A 21,009-nucleotide genomic window follows, 5' to 3' on the forward strand; every position below is an offset into this window, starting at 1 on the left:
TGATCTTGTTTTTCACATGCACAACTCCATAAATTGTGGCCATTAATGCTTACAGTACAGTGCTGGATGATATAACATCTAGACTTGTGAGTCTTATTCTAGCCATTGACTTTACCATTTGCTATTAATCTGTGCTTTTCATTAGGTAACCAAAACGTAGGCCTGCTTTCAAAGATCAAATGATGTTGCCATCTCACTCTGAAGAGTTGCAGAATTTTTACTCGATCATGGTTTATATATATGCCACCCCACACTAAGCCACACATGGTGCAACTTATTTATTCATTTTCGTTCACAGAAGATTATATGATTAAATGTACACTATATTATTTGGTGAATGTTGAGCAAGAGCAAAACTGCCCCAGTTTTTTGTACATGGACAAAAATAAAAGAATACAGTGGATGAACTCATTTAAATATATTACACAAATAGATGTGAACAGACTATCACCGGTAGACAACAATATTTTAAAATGTTTATTCTATTTTGGTCTTTTATATTTAAAGTATTTTTACATACACACTTTATCTCAACACAGTGTTTAAAAAGTATTTCAGGTTTTTAATCTGAACACTTTAATGTACCAGAAAGTGAAGTCCTCCATTACATTCTGTTTTTCTGATATTTCATTTGACAGTTGCATGACAATGTATGACCCAACAATAAAAAGAAAAAAACATGCAGTAAATCTAAATGTTTATGCTGGTGAAAAGACCGTGTCTCATATAGTACCACAATTAGATGATTATACTGTATTGTCTTTGTAAAAGTTTGAGTAAACAACAAAGTGTTCTGCTCTAATTAACATCGCTGATTTTTTTACAGAAATGATTAAATCAAGCCAACAATTAATTAAATATGAGATACAACAACTCTTTGATAATGCTTAACCGTGCATTTTGTCTGCTTTCTTTTTCATACAGTAGTAGAACAGCTGGAAACACAAACATACGTGTGCCACGAGCACAAAAGGGACTTGTCTCACAGAAAAATATTGAATGACAAGGATACCGACAGTGAAAAACCAAAGAAACAAAAATCGAGAGGCTACAGGTGGTTTTGTAGTTTGTTTTTTGTGAGTTTTGCTTAGTTTGAGCCCCTTTCAAGCATGGTATAGTCCAGGGCTTCAGAGGCTATCAGGGCAACTGGTGGAGTAACAGGGTCCAAGTGTGGAGGGCTGGGTAGGATTTAAAGTTGGTGGAGGAATAAACCATTAGGGAAATATGCAGTGAGATAAACACAATAATAAAGAAGTGGTGGTTTAGGAGTGTCAACAAAGAAGAAAACAGCCCTACAGAGACAGTGACAAGATTAAGATAAAATTGGACTTCTATTCTGGCCTAGTGAAAACAACTATGGATGTGCAGGGCAAACGGGCATCAGTGCAGAGAGGAGAAGATCCTGGAGCTTTGGAGACCCAATCATTGATATTCCTCAGAGAGGCTGCAGTAAAGGGCTGAGAGCCACAGGCCGGGTGCCGGGTCAGACCCTGCCAAAGGAGGCGGATGGCTAATATGAATGGATTTAGTGTCAGCAGCAGCCAGACTTGCTCTCAGCAGCCACAGTCTCCTGGTCCAGTTTGATCCGGTCTCCATTGCTCTCCTCGTATGGCAAACCTTTGTCGTTAGCCAAGATATTCTCAACCAGGAAACGTGCTGCCTCGTCCACGTTGATGTTGTCCTAGAAAAAAGGTAAAAACAGAATATCAGAGTTGTTGCACAACAATCCATCTGCACAGTGACAATCAGACCTTGGTGCATGTGTTTGCTTGCATCTTTAAATATTTGTTTTGGAAGTCAACTCAACCCCTCTCCATGAAACAGCCTGTTAAAGCAACAGTTTGGAGACAGGGACTATTACCAGAGCTCTGAGGCTGACAGGGACGAGTTACAAACAGCCATTTACTTGTGTCCTTCACACTGTGGCCAAAAGCTGTCATCCCATGGGTTGAAGAGTTAATGAATATTAATGGCCTTTCTCCAGGCTCTGTAGCAACACAAATGTTTACAAAGAGGCCTGGTCATCTGGGGTAAGGCAAACAGAGTTGTTTTTTAGAGATTACGTTTGCAATGAAAATCTAATTCCTTTTTGTTCATTTCATTTCAAACCTTTATTTAACCAGGTGGTCCCATTGAGATCATCGATCTCTTTTTCAAGGGAGACCTGCAGCAAGTAGGTTACAACATGAAACAGAAAACAACAGAAAACAATAAAGGACATCCTACTTACAGGGCCACATTTACATACCTATCGGCATTGTTGTACAAAATAATAACATGTCTGACAAGGAGAAATGTGGTATATTATTTGTCCAAATGTACTTTTAAAATCTCTCTGTTGTAGTGTTTAATTAATTGGAAGTGCGCACAATCACATGATTGTGTCTAGTTAACGTTTAAGTAATGTTTTTATGATTGTTCAATGAGTAGAGGGCGTGCTCCAATCAGAACAAGGGGCCCCTCACAATTAGAGGGACTAAGTTGTTGATTACATAAAAGGCTGATTAGGACCAGAGGAAATTAACAGCCTCTCAGCATTTGACAACGTTTTAAAAACGATGTGTTTTGCTTCTTAAACTGAAACAAAGTTTGGTACTCATTGAGAGAATTATAATCAGAGTTTGTTGTATGTCTAGTTTATAGCCAACGTGACAGGCATACAAAAGAACAACACTTCATTGCACTCAAAGAAAAGCTTTGCACTGATCACACACACCAACACACTTCACATGACACAGCACGTGACACAGCCTAAGGTTATCTGGAATGAGTTAACTAAGTTTACCCTGGCTGCCAAAACATTCCTCTTTACCATACCACGTCTCCCAAAGCAGAATTAAACAAATTACACAAATGTAATGGGAAACATGGGAGGGGGCTTTCCCAGGACTCTCCTCGTTAAGAAAATGATCAATTGGCTGGCTGTGATTTTAGCCCTTGTCAGAAACAACTGCATCTTTCATAGGACGTCATTTATAAATGAACATGACACGGCACACACAGAGTGCTGGCAGCCTTTTGTTCATGTCAGCCTCGTGCTCTCACTCAGTTACCTGCTGAGGAGTCTCGTATTATAGCATAGAGTTTGCTGTTTTTGGTACTTTTCCCTACATCATGGAATGGAAATATTGTACCTTGCACTCTATATAATTTGTTTAAAACGTGAAGTTACTACTTACTTTACACATGCACTTTTTATATACAAAAAAAACCAGATTAAAAACATGATGCTTTTTTACAAATGAAACTACCCAACAGTATATTAAAGAACTGCTTTACACAAATTATAATCCTACAATGCAAATATTTACTTTTCTTAGGTAAAATGTTGCATGCAGGGCCTTAACACTACTACTCTTACTCTACTCAAAATGATCTCTCTGGACCAAATACTGGTCACAAAAAGACAGAGTTACAAAAATATAATGTAAACACAATAACATTAAAACTGTAATATCATGACCGAAATTGAGGAGAAACACAACCTAACATTATCTGTCAGGGGTCCAAAAAAAAAAGAAAAAAGAAAAGGGGTCAAAGCTCTGGGCTGCAACATCAATCACCGTCATGCGATACCAGTGGTCCAACAAATCTTTTCCCTGGTTGAAAAGATAAATGTCTGTAGACGTTGCACATGACTGGCAGCAGAACAAAAACGTATACCATTTGCCATTATATAACACTGACATTTGGATCAAAACATTTACAATTGTTAAAACCTGTTGAGAGAATGCCTAAGTCTTAACAAAAAACAAATCACAACATATAACTATTTCACGATTGCCTCAGAAGTGAATAAGCCATTCAGTAAAATGGCAAAGTGTCTAGACCAAAAATATCCAGTCTCATCTGAGTTTGACTTGGCTGTGTATTTCAAAAGCTCTCATCAAATCCGATTTTCCGCAAACTCGAGTCACGTTCATGCTTGAAATAAGATTTTAAGACATTACTAGTCATGTTTGGACCATGACCCAGGAAGCTTTAAAAAGGAAATGTGTATCCCCAGTGTGAAAGATATCTTTGCCAGTATTAATCCCTGCTTTGGTAATTCCATGCTGCTGAATTGTAGAGTAACCACAAATAAAACGTAGAGAAAAATCAGAGAGCATGTTCATGAAAAAAGCCTGTTAAACAGATATAAATAGAAATACATCTAAGAGCACATAGACCTGTTTTACACAAATGTGTAATGGCTTCTGCGTCTAATGTATTGATCCCTCACCTTTGCTGAGGTTTCAAACCAGCCCAGGAAGCCGGTCTCTTTGCAGAAATTGTCCATTAGGGTTGTATTGTTGGAGCTGTCGTTCTTCTGGTCGCATTTATTGGCGAGCAGAACTGAGGGGATGGGGCTGCCATTAGCCAGCTTCACCTTGCTGTCCAGGTCGTGCTTCCACTTAGACACCGCCTCAAACGTGGAGCCCCTTGTCACATCGAACACCACGAATGCCCCCACAGCCTCTTTGTAGTACACTCGCGTCATGTTCCCAAATCGCTCCTGACCTGGAGGACAGAAAGAGAACACAGTGAAACATTTGCATTTTTACAAAGCCGCTGAAAGCAATATGAGTAATAGGTTGTTGGATTTAAAGGATGAAACCAGGATGTCTAGGCCTGAGATTGTCATGCAAGTAATTCAGTCTCATTTCTTTCTCCATGTTGTCCATTGATAGAGATGAGGGCCAAATCGACTCAGAGAATGGAAAAAGTAATCTGCTGTAATGATAAACCATTTCTCTGTACTCATATTCCAAAAAATCTAAGAAGATAGTTCACAAAAGGAAAAGCATATTTGTATTTGGTGTCACTATTAATCTGAGAAAGACTCTTCTTAAACACAACCGGACCAGTGTTTTTTACTTCTTTTAAAACTACCAATGTCTGTCACACTGCCTCTTTGTGCATTTAACTCTTTGTGAATCCCACATCATAGAAAACAGCTACAGATATATCCACTGAACAAATATATCCACTGTAGATTTTAATAATGTTGCTCATAACAAATACAAACAACAAGATTTTCCATACTTAAGTAAGCAGTAGTACTTTATCTTAACCCTTAAGAGGAAACAGACTCTTGAAGTGGCGAAAACAAGTCCAAGCCGAGCTGTCGAACGTAACTTTTACTCGGACCACATCACTTCACCTTAGCACAAGTGTGCACTGATGCGTGCAGCACAGCATCTCATTGGAGGAAGTGAATCTATGATCAGCGGTTCAACAGGCGAACAGTATTTATTTTAATACTATGCTGACATCAAGTCGCACTTCGAAGCCTATCTGATCAAAACTAAATCTGTGAAGTAAACTGCCTGGATCGCAAATACAAATGGAAAATATGATTAGATAGAAGGTTGTTTTTATCCTGGGAGCTCATAGTTTAAATAACAATTACATTATGTTTCAGACCACATAAAGCAAAAGCAGTTATATATTAAAAGTTGGGGGATTATGGTTGTTTTTCTCTTTTTTGATGACAGCAGTGTTTTTTTCTTTAGATAAAATAAAAAGTCTCATACACACATGAGAGCTTGCGTAAGCTTCAATATATGGTTCCTATTTTTGAGTTTTTCAGTTCTGTTTATGATGGTGATTCATCATAACATATGACCTGCACAAAATGCTGATTTTAAGTACAACTATAAATATATGTCTCTTTCGGTTATCTGATACACACACAACTCGGATTTTAATTTGTTTTACTTGAAATCAGGCTACAATCATTTGTTTAGGTTTAATAGAGGGCTATTGCTTCTTTACATTGGCTCACGTATTGTGTCTTTTAAGCACCTGCTCATTTCACTTAGATGTAGTCTCAGCAAACGCATCAGGCTTCCAATGACTTTAGGTAACATTTGACTGATTTAGCAGATATTATTGCTACACTGCTCCAATTTAGGAAAGCCTAGAAGGCAAGTGTAATTGTACTGTGCATTAGGAAGTCAGCCTCCACCAGTCAAGTTACAAAATAGAAAAGGAACCTAAGATTGAGGAACTGCAAGCAAAGCTTCTGTCAGCATACTTTCACTTTACTGAGGGTACTTACCCAACGACACGAGGAACTGGAGTTGTGTGGCGCAATGCGGGTGTGAGCAAGAGAGTGAATACACTGTGGGGCCCACAGGCCTGACGGTAATTGCTCATAATTGAGAGTCTAATTTTAGCTGATATAACCCCAGGTGAAATCACCAGAGACATGACACAGTGGGATAAAGAGCTGATAGACTGGAATAAAGCTTTTATTTCCAGGCCTTTTGTAGCTCATACATCCACAATATAAAAAGGAAAAAATTGCTTAATAATTTACCAGGCTGCTGTCTCATCTTGTTTTAATTATTTTCGCAAGGTCTGACTGAGCCCAACGTTAAGCCAAAACGGAGTAACTGAACAATTTTGAGCACAAAGGCAAAGAATGCAATAAACTATGTTGTATTCAATTAAATGAACTCCTTTCACCAATGAACAAAGCCAGTGATCAGACCCATTATTATTTCATAACATCCAAAAAAGGACTTTTGTGCTAAGCTGAAAAAAATGGAGGTACAATGGCTAGAAGTATTCTTACATCGCACAACACACTCTTTTTTGCAAAGTAATAAGTGAATGATGAGAATAAGTATGCTCATTCATTTATACCAGGAGTAAAGCACCAACTGTTTGCTGAAGAGGACCTGGACAGCATGTCCTTGTCCACATTCAACACTTCACTTGATCTTCTGACCTGGCCAGTCCTTTTCCTGGGTCGATTTGCAGGCACAGGAGGTTGGGGGCTTAACTTCTCCTTGGAGAGAACCGCCTGGATGGAATAGACTCATATGGGGTGATTATATCTATCAATCAATACCACCAATGTGATTGGCACAGATATACACCTGACTGTTGCATGGTGTAATGAGTTATTTGGGGTATTGATATGTGGCTGTGGTATACATTAACTGACAGCAAATCCCAAGATGCCTGAACTTTAACTTTTGATAATCATCCATTTCCATTGACTGAAGCCAGTCCTGTTTTGGAAAAACAACCAAATAAGAACATTCTACATCACTCCTGATAGCTTCTTCCAAAGCACGATAAATCTGAACTTTACTTTAAATGAATAACAGTGCACATGATTTTGATCAAGAATGGAGGTCTACGGCACGGAGGATTAAGCTTTATCAGGCTTTTGATACACAGCCAATTCCCTTCAATGTCGGTTTTGGTCATTCCTTTAGATTTTTTTAGAAAAAAGAAATATACTGTATATTACGAGTGCTGCAACTACTGTTTATTTGTATTTCCGATTATTTTATCTAATAATGAAATACTTAATTCCAACAAAAAAATCCTCATCATTTCCCACAGACTTAAAAAATTGTTTCTTCAGATGTCTTGTTTTATCCTACCAACCATTTAAAAAAAAAAATTCTGTTTCCTCAAATCCTCAAATGTAAGAAGCTGGAACCAGACCACCAAACACTGATATTCAACGAAGCAATAACATTTAAATAAAGGATAGATAACATTATACTGAAAGTATTAATGGCTGACATTTGCTGCTCACCCTAACAGCAGAAAACACAAGAATCAAAAGAGCTGTGTGAACAATTGAGTATTTACTCTCTGAATGCCACAGAGGCGCATGAGACTGCCAGAGAGAAGAACAAAGACTTAAGCTGCTGCCTCAAACGCTCAACATGCCTGCAAACTAAAGAAATGTGCGTCTGAATCTATCCAGGAGAAACGGCAAACTATTGAGAAATCCCAAAGGGTTCAAGCGAGGTCATTTCAGTTGCGTCCACCACACTAATGAACACTGGTGCATGGCCAAAGGTACAGTTTGGTATTCTGGGTATGGACCTCGGATATCTTCAGAAATCTGCCGTTAATGCCTCAGTTTCAGCCACTGTATCATATCGGTTTGTTTGGGAGACATATAAATAAAAGTCTCATCATTATCCATAGCCCTAGCAACCCCACTTCCCTCTACGGTCGCACATATTTCTATCCTGTGGGTGGGTTACCATAGAAACTGTCCAAGCCAGACACGGCAGTAGCAACAGCAGCAGTCTCCGTCTGTTGATGGGAGGCAACTGGCTGTAAAACTTAACCACACGCCCTCCCAGCAACTACATTACCCAAACTACACAGGGTCCAGTCATTAAGGTAGTCTTCAGCACGAGCTTCTCAGGACAGACCGTGAACATCACATGACTGGCACTTTCAAATTCCACAGAGCAGCATGTGAGAGGTGACTTACTCCAGCTTACCAAGGCCTCATTCAGGGGAAATCCTCAACCTACAAGTCGTGTGACTATCGTTTTCCTCTACCTTTAACTAAAGGGTTAATGGGGGCCGATTAATATAAAGCCTTGGCACAATGTTGCAGGAATTTAGCTGAAAATACTAACATTTGTTGTAGATTTATTACATGTGATTCATTTAAACCACAGGCCAGGAATTGTTTCATGTTTTTCATTATTTCTGGTTATATTTAACTGTAGGATACAGAAAAGTGAAAAAGAAAACTACATATTCGACATAATTACTACGAAAACTATAAAAAAAAATACCAGATAATAACAGAGCTGTGTAAATGATCAACTTACCCGAGATATCAGAGATATTCTCAAGTGTAAGTGGAGTGACCAAGGAAATGTTCAGCAAAGACTGTTACTTTTTACACTAAGGAGCTCCTTATTGCACATTGTTGGTGTGGAGCATCCATTGCTCATTCAACATTGGTGCATTTTTTCTACACGGTGTGCTTGAAAAGGCCTCAAGGTCACATTCAGTGTTTAAAAAGGTCCCATGTCGTGCTTTTCCGGTTATTACCCGTCCCCTTGTGTGTTATGAAGGTTTTTATGCATGTAAACGGTCTGCAGAGTGAAAAACCCTGAAAGTACACCCTGTAGCGAGTAAAACTCTAACACAGAAAATACCTCCCCAAAACGCCTCGTTGGAGATTTCTCATTTTCCATTGTTTACTTCATGGGTATCGCTACATAGGGATACCCAGTAGCCACGCCCAGAGCTACAGTATGGCCGCACCCTCTGCCAGCCTTTCACGAAAAAAAGCTTCCCAAACCTTTCAGCGATTCGTGCCGGATATGTACAGCGTAGGGCAGTGGTTCCCAATCTAAAATCTAAATCAAAGATTGCAGGGGGGGCGCCAGGCCTCAGATGATTTGAGGCCAAATATCATATTTAGACCTTTTTTTAATTTTTTTTTTACATATAATTGTAAGGCAATACATGATTGTCACTAAAAGCCTTGTCTCTACATTACAATAAATTAATTTTAATAAAAATTCAAGTTAGTATTAAAGGCATAAAAAGAAAGAAATGTATAATTATTTCCTAAATAGAAATGTTTCTTCTGCCCGTAAAGTGTCCAAACCAGGCTTGTCTGGATAAGCGCATTTTTAAAAACATAGTCATTGTCCATGCCACTTTCAGATTATTTGTCACAGTTGCTCCAATCAGATCAGACTCCTCCATTTTGTAGATTATTTACGACTTTTGAATCCACATAAACACATTACTTTGAGCATGTGTTTTAAACAGTTGAATCCCTTTGTGAATTGTTTCCACTTCCGCGCCGTCCTTTCATTTCTTCATACAGCGGGAATCCAAATGAATGAATCCTGAGTCCAGTAACCATCAAAGTCCCTCCAATAGTGCTCCTTAATTACACTTTCATCCTCCTTTAACAAAATACTTCACATTCATCCAGTTGGTGACAGTATTTGTAGCATTTTTGAGACTTTTAAACTTGAATTACCGCTGTTGCGCCCCCCTCCCCTTGTGTGTGTGTGGGGGGGGGGGGGCGGGGGACGCAACTTCCAACAGGAGTCATTTGGGGGGGGCTCTTGGGAAAAAAGTTGGGAACCCCTTGCGTAGGGCACTGAAGAACGATGCTGTTCCTACTTTGTTTGGACAAGCGGGAGATTCGGGTACACAACCTGTAAGTATTCATTGTTTTTTGTGTATTTATGATGTTTAAAACAAACAAGGTATCTACCACGACTGTTTAAATGGGTAAACGTTTTTCGGGCTACTACGTTGGGATCGCGGAGAAATATCTCCGTAGACCCATTCTCACAGCGTTATAAACCTTTTTCTTACTCAATATCAAGCCACACTTATTGTTTTTACTTTGGCTGTGAGTGTTTGTGTGTGCTCAGGATGAGTTTGGCTTGTTCTCCTGTATCGCCAACACGGAAGCCTGTCTGCTCCTCGCAGCTGCGAGCAGCAACGAGCCTCTCACATCGCGACCAATCAGAGCACACTGGGCTCACAGGGAGGGGGGGCAGGAGCTCCAACAAGCCGTTTAAGACAGAGAATGAATACCGGTGAATACACATACTTTACAGAGATGCTGTATGAGAAACCAATGTTAGTTTGGAAAATTGCACAGTATAAATCTATTTTAGTATACCTCAACAATGGAATTATGATAGAGATGGCCATGACATGGGATCTTTAAAGTTGTGATTGCTAAATGGGGATTAATTGTTCGGCAGCAATAAACTGTTACTTATTGGTTGAGTTGTTTATTCTCTTAGACGATCAACAATCAAAACTAATTAGTCACTTTTTTAAATTGTGCAGGTGACCCTTGAGAGATCTTTTGATCTCAAGGGGCTTTCACCTGATTAAACAAAGGCTACAAAGATCAAATTGGTTTAAGTAATTACTCAAGCAATTGTTACTACCTACATCTCATCTTCAAAGATATATTAATAAAGACAAAATTATTTTTAGAGGAAATATTCTACAGATGTATTGATGATAAATGTAATTGTTTCATACAGCTTAACCTTACACACAAAATCCAAAGACAGAAGGTAAGGACAAAAACTAATAAAACATAATCCTGGTGGAAAATGACATTTTTAAGGAGAAAAGAGAGTAGTTGGAGGGGTCAATGTAAAATCACATGTTCCTGACAGTACAGCGGGTTAGCACTGTGATGGAAACCCCTGCATACATCATATATGTATGCTATATGAATGCACCTGCCCATTGCCTGAAAAAGTTAGATGCCGCCTATCACAGTGCTCTGAAATTTGTTACCAACTGTAAAGCACTTACTCATCACTGTACCATGTATGCCAAGGCAGGTCTGCCTTCACTAACTGTACGGAGGCTCAGTCATTGGTACATGTTCATTTACAAAGCCATGTTGGGTAAACTACCTTTTTATATCTGCTCTCTGATCTATCGACGAATTGAAAGTACTTATTGCCTGAGATCTCATGATGTTGTTTTATTAAATGTGCCAAGTGCTAGGACTGTCTTAGGGAAGAAAGCTTTTAGTTGTGCAGCTCCACTAACTTGGAACAGTCTGCAAACATGTTTAAAACTGAGCACTTTGGTTCAACTGCATCATTTTAAAATTCGGCTGGGTGAGGTGCTGTTTGATACTCATGGTACCCGTTACTGTAAACTGTACATTATGTTGTATGTCATCCTTATTGTTGTTCTGTTGTTTTTATGTTGTAACTAATGTCTTGCAGGTCACCCTTGAAAAAGAGATCTTTTGATCTCAAGAGGCTTTCACCTGGTTAAATAAAGGCTACAAACAAACAATACTGTATAACATGCATCCTCCGGCCCTTAGGTTCAGTCCTACGAGGTGCAGGCTATTTTAACACTTTGACTATTGGTAATCATCCTGTCCACAGTCTTTGACAAATCAAGCAGAGAGTAGCAATTCCGGGTGAAAAGGGGTGGGAGCTCTTCTAGCTTTACAGTGACTTCCATGTTGTCCACCTCACGTACAAGCCTCTGATTACTGTCATTCCTCCCAGACTGTAATCATTAGTAGGGTTGCTAAAAGACAACCCTACTCTGAATTTGCCCTCAGCGTTGCCCAGAAGATAATTCCTCCTCCTTTTCTGCACCATTAAATGGCTTAATGACTGGTCTTAATGACTCGGAAAATATACCTCGAGCTCTTTCACACCAACGATTTGATACTTATTTCATCCTCGGAGTCTGCTGGCCAGACCTTGTTGAGGTGCGATAATTGTAATTGACTATTAGTGTCATTTTACCTCAAACGTACTTCTAGTATCAGTGTTTTCACCCAATATGTGCTAGCGTGTTCCCTTTGTCTCGATGGATGATATCAGCCTAAGTGTGTATTTGTGTGTTTTATTTTATTTACCCTCACAGATCCTCTGATCGAGTGCTGTCTGACGGCCTTCCCTGGCACTCAATCACAGATGCCCCTGCACACTGAGCCTGTGCTGGGGGGGGGGGGGGGGGGGGAAGCCCACTCTGCCAATCAGTCTGCAATGACCCCCCCCACCACACACACAAACCAACTGTCCACCCCCTTTCCGTCACTGCTGTTAGCAATGGAATAAAAATAAAAACATGTGTCCTGATCAGTCTCAGCACATGAGGTTTGTTTGATTGAGGGAGAAGAAAAGCCACGGTGACGTTGGGAAGTATGAATTGAGTAAATCTAAAAAGGGCTATTTTATTTGTATTTGCACAACATGAACAAATATTAAATGGACAGGTCTAAATTAAAAAAAGAATTGAAAATATGTTTACATTTCCTTAAATCAGAGCTCACATACTGTATGTACACAGTGGATGTGACATTGAGCAGCTGACTCTTCAAAATACAGAAATCTTGACAGGCAGCAGTTCAAGATTCTACAGCAAAGCCAGATCACAAGCCATTCCTAAGAACAGCATGTTCTAGGAAACAATCCCTATTCTCTGTGTTGCATGTGGTGCTAAATCACTTGCACATGGTGATTTTCAACCATCTTGAATAGTTTATGGTTTACTCAAGCTCTGTCGTGCGCATCATCTCTGGAAACCCATGACTGAGAGTCAGAAGTTACAGTGAAGGATCCATTGTACTTTAAATCCTTCAGTTGCAATTCAACTTGAGGAAATAGTAAATAGACAAATAGGTGAGAGCATAAAGTCCAACCTTAATGACAGCCGACGTCATCATAAGTAGTAATTTGATCATCCTGTCAAAACAAATATTATGTCCACTACAAGCCTACAGCTGGAAACAAAACGTGAGCTGAATTACAGTTGCAAGGCTTTAAGAGCGATCTGACATTTATTGTGTTGTCAAATGTGAATATGTGCTTGTTTTATGCATATTTTATGATAGTAAACTAAATATTTTTGGAATCTGGATCAGACAAAACAAGCAGTTTAAATATGTCACTTTCAGTAGTGGTATATCTTGATGACCACTCTTCAGTATTCTCTGACATCTCATAGTCCTTACAATTCATTCTTTAACTGAGTACATAATACACACAAAGTCATTCCTTTATCCACACTCCTCTCCTCGAATGCCACCTTCTCAGAGAATGATTAACTACTGCTACTTTCCTTCTGCACATGTGAGATAAATACTGTTTAGTCTGGGATTAGACAGAACAGATAATACAAATGGCATTTGTTAACTGTCACTTTTTAAATAACATATTTGCCATTTAAAATTACAGCAACTGCATACAAAAAGAGACAACCCTTGGACTCGTTACCAGCAACAGCACACACAGGCCCTGAAGCCATGTGATCTCATTAAACCAAACGTAAAAATACCAACCATAAATTGACCTTGTGATTTACAGTATATCTGACTAAGCAATTTCCCAAGCACAAATGTTAGTTGTATTTTTGGCTATGAGGATACTCTAGGAATAACATGAAAGAAAAGAGGCTAGGATGTCACAGAGACCCTTCAACCTCCCATCACATCCCTCATTCAGGAAAGCCTGCATTGGTCAAAACGGAAGTGTAAAAGACAGTTATTGTGTTTGTTGGTTTGATTGCTTCTCACTTCCTCTCTCACCTGTCCTTTCCAGCAAGCCATTCTCAGACACTTTCTGTTTGCAATGTGATATTTTGGTGCCTGAAGATGAACAAACAGTGAGAGTTTGAAACAGCCTGCAAGTGTGAAACTTTATTTACACTGCTCTGATTTCTCTGGGCTTGCTTACTCAAGCTGCTGGAATTCACAGGTTGCTGTGTGTGCCAAGTTTAGAAGCTCAGAGGGAGTTTACCCAAGTTTATTGAAATCCTCCCATGAACAAAAAGGATCACATGGCAGAAGGACTTTTGGGGAACATTACAGTGACATTGCAACATGAACAACAGCATGGAATAACGATGAGGAGCAGTTAAGTCACTTAGCAAACAACAAATTAATCTCTAGAGAAAATATAACAAGAATATGATGGTGAGTTCAGGGAAGGGGGTGGCGCTCTGTCGGTAATAACAACGTGACCTACATTCCTCTGAATTATATCATAAAGGGGACGAGCAGACATAATCAACCGGTATTTTCTGTTGGAGATTCCTCCTGCCTAACTGAACTTGTGGTAGGCTACTTACTTCTGTACATAATGTCTATATTTCAGTATGAATATTAAAACTGAAATGTTGAATTTCGTCATATTTTGCAATCTGTGAAAGTGAAACTTCCCCGTGCCACACAGAGAAATTGAGATTGTCATCCATTGATAGTGAAAGCCTCTGATTCAGTTTAAAGCACCAAGTGTCACGTGACTGAAGTGAATTAGCGTCTCCTTACCTGCGATGTCCCACAGCTGTAACCTGACCAGCGTTTTGCTGTCCCAGTTGATCACTTTAAGAGCAAAGTCGACCCCGATCGTCGCCCTGTAGTGCTGCGAAAAGAGCTGGTGCACGTAGCGTTTGATGATGCTCGTTTTCCCGACGCCTAATTCCCCGATGACCAGCACTTTGAACAAGTGCTCCTTACACTCAAACACCGAGCCCCCGGCCATGCTGACACAAACACACACACACCGACAACTTTTCTCTAAACTCTGGTAGCTTCTGCTTTCTCGCTCATGTATGCTTCCTGTGAGAGCTGCTGTAGGACTGGGCTGGTCAGGGGGCTCAGGGCCAGATTAAACAGAAATTACATTTGTCTCTCCCCTTTCAATTATCCTTATCCTCCTCCTCCTGCTCAGTAACCACCTGATAAGTCATAGGACCCGGAAATGTAAGAAACTTGACATACGCTCAGGCGTCCTCGCGCTGCTGCAGCTATAGAAGCCCTCTCATGTTTACAGGGTGATTTGTTGTCCCCGCATTCAAACTCAAGCTCCCCAACTGTGTAATGTCAATGTATATTTGAAATCAAGTAACCATGAACCAAAGCCACTGTGGGACTTCCTTTGTACTTTAAAAACAACGAAACAAGTATGCATTATTTGCTGCATTCAGAATAGTGGGGAGTGGGTGGATACATTTTTTAAGTAAATTACATTTCTTTGTTTTTAAATATGTGCCTTAAACATATTTCATGTGTTTAAGTAGAAAAAGGGTCAAATTAACTAGTTCATTAAAAAAAAAGTAAAATATAAAGCTATCTATAAATGTATGCAAATATTTCTACTTCAAAGGTTTTACTGCTGGATGGACACATAATGAATAAAAAGTCCATTGTTTTTTTGAAAGCTCCAGCATCACATCACACATTTTTAGGTGGAATATTGAGCAACAATTGCTTCAAAAAAAGTTTGGATGTATCAAAATGATGTTATCTACCAAATGTCAAACTATGTCTTAAGATAAACATTTAATTTTAAAACATCTATGTGATGTAACAATTAATAAAAACCCATTTTTGAATAGCGTTAAAGACCTTTGAATTTAGCTTGACATACCTTGATAACCACTTGCAGATCATGGATTTCACACAAACCGTATTTTCCATCGATGTAAACTAATATTGAGCTCGGCAAGTCTTTTTGCAGGCGAACCGAATGACAACCCGGTTTTTGAAATCTATTGCAGTAATCAGTCTTCTTAATATAAATAGTTTTTATTTTACAGCATGGTTCAGCTTGCCCAAAACATAAAGGCCTATTTCACTCTAGATTTGACAGTGTTAAACAGGTGGCACCCTCGTATATTTTACATTGAAAAATCATTTAAAATCATATAACAACTTACACTATAATAGACTAAAAACATTTGGAAATACAATACAATTGCACTATGCACTGTATAGTCTTGAACTTTGAAATAATTTGTATTCTTATACTGTAGATAAAGAACTAAGAAACGTAACCTCAAGTAAACCACTAAAGTTTATAATGCAAGATTTAAGCAAAATTGAAGCATGTATAATCTCATTACAAGAAGCAACTAATCATTGGTTACTTTAACAACTGAATATTATCAAGAGGATACAGTCGACTCAAGTTAGCTTAAAAGTTACCCAAAAACCAAACACACTGCTCTGTGACAAGTATCTGAGGACAGTTTCAAAATGTATAAACTCTTTTTTTTCCTGTTGATATTCTAAATATAGAAACATTTATCAGTATTACAAACATACCACCTGTGTGAAAAACAAGAGATGGCTTAACAGTATTACAAACTTTGAGAACTTGTACAAGTACTGTGTTTTTCATTACAATGACACAGCCAACTCAGAAAACATGAGAAATATCAACACGGCATTGAAAGCAAAAGTTGTTCTTTTATCAAGTCCCATGCTCGTAAAACTGGATCTCAGGGTTATGATTGAGTGTAAACTGAATACACAACATCGCCATCATCTACAATTGCACGAACCTGTATCAGCTACATCGTAAAAACTGAAAGCAGGAATGTAGGTTGATAACAACTCTGATTGGAACATTATACCCATACCACATATCATACAGCGCAAGTGTTCAGCAGAATCTCAGTTCAGTGATAATATTTGTGCACAACTCGCAACACATTAAAGTAATATTCAACCAATTTACTGCACGTTTCTTGTTAATTAATCTCAGTAATATTTAAATTGCGATGAGTTTAGGTGAGAAAAAGCTGAGGTGAAATCAATTAATGAAAAAAAAAGGCGAGAAGTTTTTCAATGCAGCTGCTACTGCTGCACACATAAATAGACCTGTACATGTGCAGCAGAGAGGAACAGAGCTAATCAAAACCGGCATGAAATGCACTTGAGCAGTGCTTAGAGCTAAATTGGTCTCTGGTTGTAACAGTGTACGTATATGCACACAGAATGTTTCTCCTTCCATTTGTTCCTCATAGACCATTTAACTCCACTGCCATTATGAGAAGCACAACTACATTCTTTATTATGTATCTAAGTGTCTCTTAATTCATCACAATTTGGCATGAGAGCTGTCTACTTTTGGCACTCTCCCCAGTTTAACATTTTCCAGAAAGGCTTTGTGCAGCAGCAGCCCTTCAGAAATGTAAGCACTCACGGATGGTTCCTGGTGTTTTTCTACTTATCACTTGATCAACCCCTTACTTTTAAAAGCAGAGTAATAAATACAAGCAAGCAAATGGCAGCGAAAAAGGCTTAAAAACTTGAAATTATAATACAATTAGGTTGTACAGTATGTTTCTGTTTGTGTGCTTCAACCAGTATGTGACAATTGCAATGTCTGTGTGATGCACAACTGTGTCGGCGCCTGTTTCGCTCTCACAGTGTTGAAGAGCTGTGTGCGTAGTCATGGAGCATGTTTGAGGTGTAGACTGAGCTCGGAGGGCTCCCGAACATCGACTCCATGATGGGGGAGTCGCTGACATACTCCCCCGAACACACAGAGTCTCTGAAGGGGGAGGGGGGGGACAGAGCAAAGGAATCCTCCAGAGATGGCTTGTTCTGAGTTAAATCCACGCTATCCCTTTCCTCCCCCTCCTCCTTGGCATCATAAATGTAGCTGTGTAAGAGGTCCAGTGACTCGTCCTCGGACCCCTCCTCGTCAAACACTCCCACTCGTGGGACTAAAGGAGGCTGAAAGGGGGTCAAGCTCAAAGGCTCGTTGGCAGGGTGTGCCTCCTTGGCGGTGTTGTCATTCAGTGCAGGGGCATAGGAGCTGTGTGTGTCCACCACAGCCCCCTGCAAGCGCTCCGTAGTGCAGCCCTTTAAATGAGAGGGCAGAAAAGATGCAGGCTTATCTAAATTAGACTCCAGCCCTTGCATCTGACCAGAGCAAGAGGGAGTCCAGAGGGGACGCTGCGAATCCTCGTCGTCCTCCTCCTCCAGGTTGTACAGAGGCTTAGCGCCGCGCGGTTCTTGATGGGGTCGGGGTTCTGTGCCACGGTTGCAGGTGGAGGGCTCACAACTGTGGGGGTCGGGCGTGTTAGTTAGGGGCCTGATGACCGCCGTCTGATTCAAGCCTGCTTCCTGTTTCCTCACATGCACAGACAGTCTGTGCCACACATTCCCCCCCCTTGGAGGGTGTCTTGGACCTGATTCAGACCATGACACAGACTTGCCATTAGAACTATGAACGAGATAAAGACCCAAGTTACTAACACAGGAAACCAAGAGGTGGTTGCAGATAAACAACATCAGCATAGCAGCAACATAACACAACAAGAACAGCAGCATTTCAACATTTCTGATGCATGTTAAAATACTTTTTAACCACGTGACTTTGACATTAACAGCTTTGATATGGGGTTCACTCATGAGCTCTAAGGAGCATTACATGTATCCACTGTGTCACTAAACACTGTGAGTCATAATGTGCTGCAGACAGCATTATGATCTGCAAATAGCTTTAAACATTGAGGTACAGAATAAAGAGCCACCTAACTCATTTCCTTCTGTCTTAACTATAAGCTTCTATAGTTTAAATGGGACACATGCATTTGTACTTTAGTTGATGCCTGAACTAACACAGAGTTTTAGTGCAGACAGAGCTAGGACTGGCTCTAATGTGATTAGTTGGAGAGGTAGGGAGGGGCGTTCATGCTGAGAAAAGTTAAATGTGAGGTTAATTCAGGATAAACCAAAGCGGCAGGGTGGAAGAACTTATTCTTGGAGGGCTTCAGTGTCAAACATTTTTTTCCCATATCCAGCTTAGAAGTGACAGGATAACAGAGGCAAGTGATTCCTTTAATTCACCAGACACTTGAACCAGCAGCATAGGCTTTGTTGTTGAACAAAAACAAAAACAAAAACTGATGCTGAGGCACAACAAATGATATTCAATATATATTTAACAAATAGCTTATTTTATATTACTCGTGAAAATCAAGCATAATCAAATGCAATTGTTAAAATGCAATAAACAGAAAGTTTTTAGACAACATTCCACTTTTTTTAAATCTAAAACTTTGAGCTCACAGATTTTCTTTCAAATGTCTCCAATGGTTGTTTATAATGATAAAAATGTCTTAGTGGACAGTGCAGCTCTCCAGGAAAGAAGTTCAAAGATCACCATGCCAAAAATGTGCCAGCCTCGACACTTTGCAGACAGTGCTGCACAGTTCAGAAGGTTTAAGGGTTAGATGATTAGAGGCTGCATAGCAAGGGTGAGAGACAACACGTAAACATATTGGGATCACTCTCATACTCTGCCCAACTCCTTACTTTAGACACCTGTCCAGTGTCACTGCTGTGAATCTCAAAAAAGTTATATGCAAGTCTTATATATAATTTAAAAGTTCGGAAATATATACTTGAATTAACGCTGACACATTTTTCTGTTAAATATAGCTGAACATCAGTGGTATTATTTTATGTTCCTCAGTGGGAGGGGGATGTGCCTTATAAATCAGTGTTCAATGCTTACTGTTTCTTAATCAATGCATCAGTTTAGGTCTGATCTGGAAAGTTAAAATTAGAGAAATTAAATCAAGCATAAACACTCAAATATTCTTGTAAAAAAATTAAATAAGCACCTTCATGTTACTTTTAATGATGTATTTCGACAAAATACCAACAGATCAGCTTTGGACAAACCACAGTACAATTTGAGTGTTTAGGCATCTTATAATTGTGCTTCTTACCAAATATAATCATCTTAAAAAGGCACTCACTTGGCATTGCCAGAGACAGCCTTTTTCCGGCGGAAGATATTGAGGAAGCTGTTGGTCCCACATTGAGCTGACTTCCCATCTCCAACGTGCATTCGCACCACATCAGATGTTGTGAAGGCGCTTCGGACGTTCCTCTCTGGTTTGGCAAGCATAATGTACATCTTAGGCGTGAACATGCACCCCAGAGCCACTGTGACACTGAGGCTGACAGAGAAGGATGTGGTTATGATCTTGTAGTTTGAGCCAAAATAGATTGGCACAAAGGCCAACCAGATGATGCAGGTAGTGTACATTGTGAAGGCAATATATTTCGCCTCATTAAAATTGGCCGGGACGTTCCGCGTCTTAAAGGCATAGTAGGTGCAGCTCATGATCAGCAGCCCGTTGTAGCCCAGTGGCGCCACCATGCCTACAGTGCTAGTATTACAGATGAGGTAGACCTCACGAATGCTGGGGTAGGACTTGACGGGCAGAGGAGGCTCCAGAACGATGAGTGTGATCTCCAGAGTTAGCTGCACGCTGACCAGCATAAAGGCGATGACCACCTGGGCCCAGGCGCCCATGAAGCGGGGCTTCTTGGTGCAGATCTTCTTCTTGCTGCCTGCCAGGATGCGGGCGATGCGGTTCGTTTTGGTCACCAGGGCAGAGTAGCACATGGCAGATGAGAGGCCAACCAGGAGCCGCTGCAGGTAGCAGGAGACCAGAGTAGGATGGGCGATTAGGGTGAAAGGACAGATGTAGCCCATGAAGATGCCTGCCAAGATGATATAACACAGTTCTCTGCTCGAGGACTTAACCACAGGCGTGTCACGGTACTGGATGAACACGAAAGTGACAAAGGAGGTGATTAGGATTCCCACACAGGAGAAAGCCACGGCCACGATAGATTCCACATCCGACCAGTCCAGATACTTCAGAGGCAGCGGCTGACAGCCTGGAACAAAAGCAAAGGAGATATAAGGTTAATCTTTTGTTGGTTCTGTCGCAGTTCTTTGTTTGAATGAAAGGTACATTACAATTGCTGAAAAGGACCAATGAGAAGACAGTAGAGAGGGGGAAGAGAGGAGAGCAACACAGATTTGGAGGCACAAGGTAGTCAGATGTGTAAAGAAAGATCAGACCTAAGATTGTTCAGGAATTAAGAACCTCCAGTTCTGTCAAAAAATCTCTCATTTTTATTTGATGCCTAATGTGTATGTTATGTGATTA

At 40.0% G+C, this 21,009-nt stretch overlaps 2 protein-coding genes across 7 annotated transcripts in view; both read right to left on the reverse strand.

The window, feature by feature from the left end:
- Positions 1-463: 463 nt before the first annotated feature.
- rab32a (RAB32a, member RAS oncogene family) lies at positions 464-15,052 on the reverse strand. The gene is made up of 3 exons (XM_079645992.1): positions 14,567-15,052; positions 4,223-4,500; positions 464-1,681 (listed from the first exon to the last, which is right to left on the reverse strand). Exons 1-3 carry the CDS (start codon positions 14,778-14,780, stop codon positions 1,532-1,534), a joined length of 642 nt encoding a protein of 213 aa, XP_079502118.1. The 5' UTR covers positions 14,781-15,052; the 3' UTR covers positions 464-1,531.
- A 755-nt stretch (positions 15,053-15,807) lies between these two features.
- grm1a (glutamate receptor, metabotropic 1a) overlaps positions 15,808-21,009 on the reverse strand; it is a 32,183-nt gene continuing 26,981 nt past the window's right edge. The window contains exons 8-10 of one of the 6 annotated variants that reach the window (XM_079645977.1): positions 19,801-20,734; positions 19,554-19,587; positions 18,102-18,222 (exon numbers count right to left, since the gene is read on the reverse strand). In XM_079645977.1, coding sequence (XP_079502103.1) covers positions 19,572-19,587; positions 19,801-20,734 — 950 coding nt within the window. In that variant the 3' untranslated portion in view covers positions 18,102-18,222; positions 19,554-19,571. Of the gene's footprint in view, positions 18,258-19,470; positions 19,712-19,800; positions 20,735-21,009 lie in introns of those variants that run through there. The other 5 variants (XM_079645978.1, XM_079645974.1, XM_079645975.1 and 2 more) reach the window with 5 other exon arrangements.

Source organism: Notothenia rossii, assembly GCF_949606895.1.
Source record: "Notothenia rossii genome assembly, chromosome: 8".
NCBI lineage: Eukaryota > Metazoa > Chordata > Actinopteri > Perciformes > Nototheniidae > Notothenia > Notothenia rossii.

Bases quoted from the DNA above. Each gene is read 5' to 3' on its own strand.
- rab32a (XM_079645992.1), bottom strand. From the start codon at position 14,780: ATGGCCGGGGGCTCGGTGTTTGAGTGTAAGGAGCACTTGTTCAAAGTG. The intron at 4,501-14,566 runs GTAAGGAGACGC...TCTGTCCTCCAG, and splicing joins ACAGCTGTGGGACATCGCAG to GTCAGGAGCGATTTGGGAAC. The intron at 1,682-4,222 runs GTGAGGGATCAA...CCTTTTTTCTAG, and splicing joins GGTTTGAAACCTCAGCAAAG to GACAACATCAACGTGGACGA.